Source organism: Limulus polyphemus, unplaced genomic scaffold, assembly GCF_000517525.1.
Source record: "Limulus polyphemus unplaced genomic scaffold, Limulus_polyphemus-2.1.2 Scaffold1431, whole genome shotgun sequence".
Lineage (NCBI taxonomy): Eukaryota > Metazoa > Arthropoda > Merostomata > Xiphosura > Limulidae > Limulus > Limulus polyphemus.
In genome coordinates this window covers 32058-41968 of record NW_013667041.1, presented here as the reverse complement: position 1 = coordinate 41968, position 9911 = coordinate 32058, and the positions used below count along the sequence as shown (strand labels likewise).

At 30.5% G+C, this 9911-nt stretch overlaps 1 protein-coding gene across 3 annotated transcripts in view; it reads right to left on the bottom strand.

Moving 5' to 3' along the window:
• The window catches only part of LOC106463529 (WD repeat and HMG-box DNA-binding protein 1-like), a 57005-nt gene that overhangs the window by 21410 nt on the left and 25684 nt on the right, over positions 1-9911 (bottom strand). For all 3 annotated transcript variants that reach the window (XM_022391053.1, XM_013923573.2, XM_022391052.1), the window contains exons 10-15: positions 9738-9822; positions 9480-9527; positions 5245-5428; positions 2813-3009; positions 1625-1809; positions 781-862 (exon numbers count right to left, since the gene is read on the bottom strand). In XM_022391053.1, coding sequence (XP_022246761.1) covers positions 781-862; positions 1625-1809; positions 2813-3009; positions 5245-5428; positions 9480-9527; positions 9738-9822 — 781 coding nt within the window. The remainder of the gene's footprint in view (positions 1-780; positions 863-1624; positions 1810-2812; positions 3010-5244; positions 5429-9479; positions 9528-9737; positions 9823-9911) is intronic.

The following is a 9911-nucleotide window of genomic DNA, read 5'->3' as shown; positions in this document are numbered from 1 at the left end:
TCATGTTTTCGTGTTATAATTTGTGTTCATTCTAGAATGAAAGAGGCATAATTTATGTTTATTCCCCAATTTTGTGTGGTGGTTGCGAGATCATTCAAATCTATCAAACCCATACAGAGATCAATTGCTGAAAATAACAGATAAAATATAAAGTTTTCTCTTAAGAAACATTTGTTAACTATCGGACATTATAAGGATTTCGCATGTGAAATTTTAAAATTTTCTGATCCATAAAGGTATTTTTAATCTTAAAATGAAAATTACTTTGCATGATAGATAGGCAAGATGTGAAAGAAAAAAAAAAAAAGGACATGAAAGAAACATTGCTCTAAACACCTTACGACTTATTAAAAAATTAGATATTTTGTGTATGAAAGTATTGAAATGTTTACTGATGATCTGCCAAATTTCGTTAACATTTGCTTACTAATTTGAAAGTTATAGCATGAAAACTATAACAAGCACAAAATGGTTATGAGGTCGTCACATTGATTGATCCGGTATTGAAAGAGTTAAATACAACCTTAAATATACCTGAACTATTCATATGTGTAAATATACACACATCTGAAGTATTCATAAACACTTAAATACATACTCTAAAATAGATACAGCATATGTTTAAATCTGAATTAAGTATATGTTACTGAGCTACAATGAATATATTTGTTGTTATAACAATTCAAAGGGATTGGTAAATAAACTGTAAGATGAAACAAAATTGCCACTCTTAAAAATACTCCTATAACTATGAAAAACAGTATACCCTTAACTTCTCACCACAACCTCCTCCTCTTCTGGCATTTCTACTGTCCAATCCTTACTGGAATCCCATGTTCCAAAGTGCATACAAACCAGTTTACTGAAACCACAGAGATGAAATATTTATAAATCAAAGTCTTACATAAACTGATGTTTCTTTATAATAATCATTGAAGTTGTTACCACTCCAAGTATCCTTTTTAAACAACAAACTTCCTAAACTGGTGTTGGTGCTCTGTCAGGAACATATACTAAAAAATATACATAATGTAGGCATTACACTTTATTATTATTTTTTTTTACAGTAACTTTAATTTTCATTTTAGCATTAATAATAATAACAACAACAAAAAACAGAAAAGTGTTTTTGACACTATTAAAAGAAGCTTTTATCTAAAGCAGAGGTAAACACATGAATTCCTTAACCATTCAAATAGCCAAGTTATTAGTACATACACATGTCCACAATAACTGATAATGAACACATACAGTAAAAAAATAATCTTTAAAAAAAACCTTGCATTGACATATCTTCATTTCTACCTCATGCCAAGGGAAGTGTTATTTAAAACAATTACCTTTCTAAATTTTCTCTACACTAAGTAATAAAAGCAGTTGTAAAATATTTTACCTTGTCACATGTCAAGGGAAGCATTTTTCAAAACATTTATCTTTCTAAGCAATAATAACTGCTAAAATGATGAAACTTACTAGAATGGACGGCAACTTCAGGCAGAAGACTTTCGAAACATCGTCCTCTACACTTGTGTCTCTAAAACAGGTAGTTACCATCCATTCTACAAAGTTTCACCATGAATACTCTGCCTACACAATCTCTCAAACAACAGCTAAAATATCTCACCTTGCCACATTTTCCTCTCTACCACATGCCAACATAAGTGCATCATTAGATAACGCTGCCATTTTGTGATTCATTACATTTGTAACATGTATGGGATGATGTACTGCTGTGTCGTGAAACTCGACATCAATAGCATTCTCTTCTTCAGTGTTATAGCAGCGAACTATTCCCACAGAGTTCCATAGCTAGAAGAGACACGTTGATATATATCACACAAAACAGAATTAATAACAGAGTAAGGTATACAAATTCTTTTACCCATTTCTGATTAAAACTTACCTTCTGAAAGTGTTGCAGAATAGTTGTGCACATACTCACAATGTGCACCAAAGGATGTGGTCAGGAACCAACATTTTACAGTAGAGCTGACAGAAACATTCTCTTGCCAACCATCTCCTAAACTTACATTTCAGTAAACTGTCAGTGTGGCAGTTATGAAATATGTTGAACTCATTTTAAGTTACTGGGAATAATCATCAAAATAACCTCTTATTCAAGTTTAACATCAGATCTTTTAGAAAGCCACTCCACTGTACTAAGAAAAACAGTATCTTATAACCATTATCTCTAATGGCAGAATTACACTGACTGACACAGCTGTATTGTTTTTATTTACCACTTTAGATAAACCATGAGGAAGAACTTCACGACTGTATGAACTACAGACTTGATTAAAACAAATTTTGGTTCAATTATTGACTACTTCTATAACTTTACACTATCCAATCACTAGATTTTTAGTTTAGATCTAAAATTAATCATGCATCCATATTTGAACTCAATTTTGATATTTACACTAGCGACTACTTAAATCCAAATCTATCTGCATCAAAGTTAGCCTACTAAGCTCTATGTTTCATCTTGGTTGCAGTATTTGTCCCAGACATGAAGTATGCATTGATAATGTGAACACCCCTGTATTTGAAGAGAGAAAAACAAACTGGCATTAACTAGACACTTATATTTTTATTTTTTGTTACTATGAACTTTATTTTCAGCACCAAAAATCTCTTCTCACACCAAACATTTTGGTGACTTTGCCCAGGTGGCATTAAAAAGTTAATTTTGTGCCCTGTATTTACTCCAAAATGAAGAAGCAGAACCATTATTAACTGAAACATTCAAATAGATTTGTATGTATATGATCTCTATGTAATTGTTTTTCAATAAGTACCTGTTGGTACATACCATAAACCTATGTTGCAAGTGAACAGGAGTGGAGCCTGGTTGAAAGGCTTCCTGTTTCAGTGGAGGTGGTGGGCCCTTTTCAATTATCCTTTCAATAATCTTAGTTTTTGTGCCTTCAACAGTGTCCTTGCTATCTTCATCATCTTCTCCAAATATTACTGGATCATAAGTTGCCTTAATAGCACCTATATCTACAACTTTAACAGATAAAAAATTATACAAGTAAAAGAGGGACTCTCAGTGGGTCTACTTAATGTAATCAGACAAATAAGCACTGCCAAGAAAAGAAATTGATAAATGTAAAATTTTAACTTCTAAAACACAAAACAGTCTATTATTTAGCTTGATTGAAAATTTGTTTTTCAAATTTTTCTTTTTTCTTATAAAATTTGATATACATATTTTAGAACTGTAAAGCTCTTATGAACTGTTCATAATTTGAGATTTTTAGAAAACTATTCTGACTTCATTTTAATACGTTTTATATTAATATTATGTCACAGTCTGGCCATGCTTTGTTATTCTTAGTATTAATATCACATTTCTGCCCAATTATGTTTTTTTAATGCTTTATACTATACCAAGTTCCAATCCAGCTATGTTTTTTTTTAAAACTCTGTATTAATATCATGTTCTAGCGTGGTTATGTTTTGTAATGCTTTCTAGTAATATCACATTCCAGCATATGGCTATGCTCTGTAACTGATTGTATTAACATCACATTCCAGCCCAGCAGTTTTTTAATGCTTATTATTAATATCACATTCCAGCATATGGCTATGCTCTGTAACTGATTGTATTGATATCACATTCCAGCCTAGCAATGTTTTGTAATGCTTATTATTAATATCACATTCCAGCATGGCTATGCTCTGTAACTGATTGTATTGATATCACATTCCAGCCCAGCAATGTTTTGTAATGCTTATTATTAATATCACATTCCAGCTTGGCTATGTTTTGAAATACAAACAAATAAGGCTGGAGATACTGTAGGCATTATTTATTCCAACTACAAACCCCTATTCTGGCTCCATGCTGTTACCTAGAATTACATTTGGTAGAGTCAAAATAGGGACTTGTAGTTTGAGTAAATAATGTCTACAGTATTTCCAGCCTTATTTCCTTACTTTTTTATGATTCCTATTTGCAGGTTTTTAAATTTCCAGTTTTTTATTAAATATTGTTGCCTTTTTTATGCTCAACTATGAGTAAAGAATTACTTGATATGATAGCTAACTTTATACGTTGTAATGATAATAAACATAGCTAGTAGATAGCTGATATGGTTCCTGATTATTTACTGTATTTATTGAATATTTGATCACATTTGTTTTCAAAATGTAAAATGTTAAGCTGCAGCTGGAGATTGTCATGGAGATTTGTTTGAGAATATAGTGAGAATTTGTAGTTTCTGTGTAACCAAATTATTTATATATAATGCACATCAATGGACAAATACATGCCTAGACTAAGACACAATCCTCACTAAGTGCATATAAAGTTTTACCACTAGAAAATCAGTCTTTTCAAATAAAACATACATCTAAAACAATGCTTTGAATAAACCTTCATGTCTGTTAACATGATTAATTTACAAATGTATGCAATAAAATTTAATATTATGTGTATACTTTTTTTTTCTACTTCTTCACTCCATACATAGTATAGGGCTCACTAACAACATCGATTGTATAGTGTACAAAGCAATGAGTATCTACATGTTATAATCATCTAATGTTCATCTATTATTGGCTAGTAATAATTAATTAAGTTTTTTAAAGGAATACCAGATATTTGTAAGAAAGCTGGCTTTAAGGGGTAATAATAACATAGTTTACACTAGAATTATGATATATTTTTTAGCTTATGTAAAATATAAAAGAAACAGATCGAATTTTCAATACCCATATGACCTTCACAGTACCTTATTTAGTATCCTACAAAAGGTTTAAGTGCAACATACCAAACAGTTTTTGTTGTAGGCTGGCAAGAGAATAATAATAAGAATTACAAATAGCCATTTTGAATGGATTTTCTTTTCCTGGTAAGTCTAACATACATTCTTTTTTCATGCATTTTCATAAGTATACAGTCTTATCAGTCAGTAGTTAAGGTTTTAAAATGTTGTTTGAACTGAATCTTTACTGTTCAGAGTGCTATTTGCACAAACGTTCTATTAGGGTTTTGCACAATTCCTTGTGATCCTTATTATGAACTACTATCATTGTTCATGAAATCATGTTCAATCCTAGCCATGTTGTGTAATGCTTTTTATTAATATCATGTTCCTATTGGCTATGTTTTGTTGTGCTTTATATTATATCTTTTTATAGCACAGCTATGATTTGTTTAATATTAATATCATGATTCAGCCTGACTATGTTTTGTAATGCTTTGTATTAATATTACAGTTGAATTATTTAACTTACCATTTTCATCATTATCATCATCATCAACAGCCTTCAGTTTTTTTGAGTGGTACTGAACAACAGGAATTTCATCATCATTTACATCATTAGATAATTTCACACTGTCTGATCTGTCCTCATCATCACTATCTGAAGATAAACTTGATAACACTTTATTACCCACTGTTTTGGAATCAGCAGATATCTGCAAAAAATAAGTTTTTCCTACAAATATGATTATATATACAAATTTTGTATATGTAACAATGTAACCTTTGAAGACTAAAAACCATTAATCAAAACTTACTGAAGAAGGCTGTCAGAAATGAACTGGGGTTAGCTATTTGCTTTCTATTAAAGAAGAAAAAAAAAATTATTTACTAACAATTGAAGACCTTATCACCATGGGTATCCTTTATTGCACATGATACAAGATTTGTCTTACATTCAAAATTTTATTAAACTACTTTTTGTTTATGTTATACCAATTAATATAGCATAAAAGCTCAGCTAATAATCCATATTTTAATAGTATATATAAGCTTTAAGTTCTTAATTCTATAAGGCAATATGTAAAAAATTCTTGAACTTCCCCTAGTGTGAGAAATGTGACATTTTCTCTATGTATCTTCTCTATTTTATCCACCACTCCTCCAATAAGTACGAAATTTAATGTAAATTACTTGCTATAAAATCGTCATCACTGAGACAAAGCATAATTTTTACAGCCTTCAATTTTGTTTGATTACAGAGTTAGAAAAGAAATAGAAAATCAGACCCCTCTTGCCACACCCACCTGTCACATCCTCTCTTTCAGGATTTGTTAATAGTTCTCTTACATTTAACTATATATTACCTACAAGCAATAGGAAGTCAAAGTTTTCACCTATCAAATGATGTATTGTATAATGTTTTCTGAACAGATAATCATCAATTTCACTAGTAGTACAGGCTTTGTTCCCACAGGAAAAGTAACGACTAGCTTGGATGAATTTGTAATGGCTATTGTCGCATAGTAAGAAAGCCAGAAAAATTGTAATTGTTAGAGGAAATTGTCTGATTTTTGCATATTATTATTCTATGCTCTTTGGTGCATTATTTAATCAAATAAAAATTATTTAATGCACATCTACCATTAGTGTTAAAAACTAGGGTTAACTGTCATCAACAATTGACAGAAAAACAAAAGAATACTCAGTTAAGCACTTTATTTCTTGTTTCTGATGTTTATTCTTTGTTTATTATCATAAAAGTAACTAAAATGTAAAAACAGGGATCTCTTTAGGTTATTTAAGGTTAGATTACATAAAATAAATAATAATATACTAAAAATATATCAGCATGCAAGGGAGCAGCTCAGAGTAGCTCGTGGGTAGGGAAATTCAATAGTGTAATGTGAGCTGCATGTTTCTCAAGTGATTTACAACTTATAATGGTGCGAATAGTAGTTAGACACTGTTCAAAGGGCAATCAAAAGAGCAATAAAAAAAAAAAATTAATTATATATAGATGTGTACTGTTAAAAGTTCTAGAAAGAAAAATGGTAGTTTAGATTTATTTCAATTTTTTTGGTGATTACACGGTCAGTCAAACTGACTAACCACATATAGAGTTAGGGTAGAGAAAATAGTAGATAAAATATAAATTTTTACTGAAAACAGACATTTGAAATGTATTCAGGAGGTTTTAGAGATTACATAAATAAAATTTGAGATTTTTGAAATGAAGAAAAGTATTTTTAATCTAGCATGAAAATCACTTTGCTCACAGACTATTCAAAACGAATTATCGATATATTCAAGGGCAAATATTTTTTAGTTTATTAAAAATACTTATTAAAAAATAAGATTTTTTGTATGTGAAAGACTTATAATGTTTATTGAAAGACTGCAAAATTTCGGAAAGATATACATACTATTAAAAGTTAGTAGTATCAAATCTATAAAGACTTTGAATAAGTACAAAGAGGTCACATGATCAGTCAAATTGACCAAGCCTGTGTTGAGAAAGTTGATGTTATTGATACTTGTTATAATAGTCTAAAATACTATATATCTATTAATGTAAGAAAGCTACACATTTAATAACACTTGTAAAATTTTATTAATAATCTCTGAAAGACAGTGAATTTCATAATATAAAACATACTTCATTATTATGCCCCAATATTCTTTGTAGAGAATGGTATAAAGAGTAATCATTATCTTGTAACTTTCTACTCCATTTTCATTAGCATTTAATGTGATAAATTATAAATAATGTTTGCAACACATTTTATATGAAATGATTCAGTAAAGCTATAATAAATGCTTAAATTTTCAAACACCACCTTTTCAGAAAACAATTTAAACGAAACCCATTTAACATCTCACTCCAAGATATATAGGGTGATTTAAGTTTGGTGAAATGCTGAAGCTTAGCAACAACTGGTGGGTTTGTGAAGAATGATATGAAAAGAAAAATTGTCTATGGCACAGATCCTCTGTGATGCACCTTTTGGTGACTAGAGGGTCAACTGGTATGCTTTTAGTTTCCAGTAATTCCACCTATCTAATTTGGTGCGTTCAACATACGTATTCCACGACATCCTTAACATGTGTCCATCAGTTGTTGGTTCTGAATGCATACAAATTCTTTATTCTCGAACAATCCTGTGGTGGCCAAACGGTGTATTACAAAGTGCTATAAACATTTTTTTTGTACATTTCAACCTTCATGTACCCTACAGTTTTTATATTGCTCTAACAGTTGTGCTTGAATTATGAATCATTCTGTATATAACATAACCTATGGATAAAAATGGATCATCTGGTCGTTCACTTACACACTCACCTTTGGGAAGAGTAAAAATATAATCCCAAAGATAACTAGCACTAAAATGTTTAACAATAATCAGTAGAGAAGCCTTCAATTTTGAGTTGCTTCTATTAATATAGCTTCTCATCATGTTTCAACTAATACTATTTATCTTTTCATGCAAGTCTATACAAGGGCTACCTGCACTAGCTTTACCTAATTTAGAACATAGACTAGAGGGAAGGCAGCTTGTTAGCAGCACTCATTGCCAACTCTTGGGCTACACTAATACATTAATGGAATTTGACTGTCACTCTTATAATTAACCCTCAAGCCCAAAGAATGAAGCATGATTTTGCAGCAAGGAGATGATTTCCACGGATACTCAGACTTGCAGGAATGCTAACTACTAGGCCATGTTAACACAATAAATAAATATATAATTGTTACGTATTGAGAATTTGAAATAGTCCGAAGCCGAGGTAAATAATTCAGACTTAATAGTTAAATCGTACTCTGGATTTAGTATCTAAACATATGCCGATATTTTACTTAATTTATGATATCTGCCAACAGGATTGATACACACCATTTTCGTTTTTAACACAAATATGTTTTAATATATATACACAACAGTACAATTTACAACAATTATTACGAACAGTTACTATCAACAAAAATTTCACTAACTTAGAAACACTATAGAAATCTTCCTTCTAGACTGGAATTCCCTTGATATCTAGCAAGGTAACTTCAAGTCAATGTACGTATGATTGCCGGGAAGCTAGCTAACTTTGTCTCATTGGTCACCACATCGAATTGTTGGTCCGTTGAAATAAGATAATGTTTTCATAAAACTACTAATGTCTGATGAGAATCCACTGATGTCCAAAATTTATAATTGTTCCTGTTCAAATGTCTTAATTTTTTCAATATATGAGTGTTATAAATAGCTTTCGAAGTTTTTAGCACACTGTTTATAGCAGACAACTAATAGGCTCTCCCCTTGGCGTGTCGTGTTGACTGTTTTTATAGCCCTGGGAAAGGTGTTCTCAAAAGTTCAGACAACAATACTGAGCTATATTTAACCGGTTACGGAAGTGGATATATTGTCGATTCTTACGTTCACGAATATTCTACTACTTTGGAGAATTGGTGGGAGTTTTGCAATACGTATCCAACACTGTAAGCTAGACACGTTTTTAAATATAAACTCAATCCAAACAAACATTAACATTAAAATAAATAACAAATTCGTTACACGCAATACACATCTAACACTATAAGCTACGCATGTTTTTAAGTACAAACTTAATCTAAACAACGTTCATATTAAAATAAATATATAATAACAAATTTGTCACAATAATATAATCAAAATCACTTGATGGCTCCAGTTTCACAACAGTTTCTACATGTTTTTCTAATTGTACTAAACTACATACTGAAGATACCCTTACCGATTCATTTTCTATTATTCCGATGTTTCCTATCAAACCTAGTTGTCCCTGTAAAATAAAAGCATGTCCAATTTAATAAGAACAAAAAAGTAGGGAAATAAGTATGTGTGTGAAACAAAATGAGAAGTAATAATTTACAGAAATGAATAACTCTAATAAGAGTTCAATCACACAAACAAAAACACTGCAATTTATTTTATTCTACATATATTTCTGATTTTTTAAATTTACAAATTGTAAACAAATTCTACAGCATACCTGAGTGTCAGAGAAAACTAATTCCATTTTTCCAGTAGGGTTCCAAGCAATGCTACAAAATGGTGTTCCTTTATCCAGCTTTATACTATACAACAGAAACATCAAAATTAAAGTAATCTCACCCTATGATCCTGAGAGGCATGTACAATTTCTTAACAAAAGATCAACTAGTAA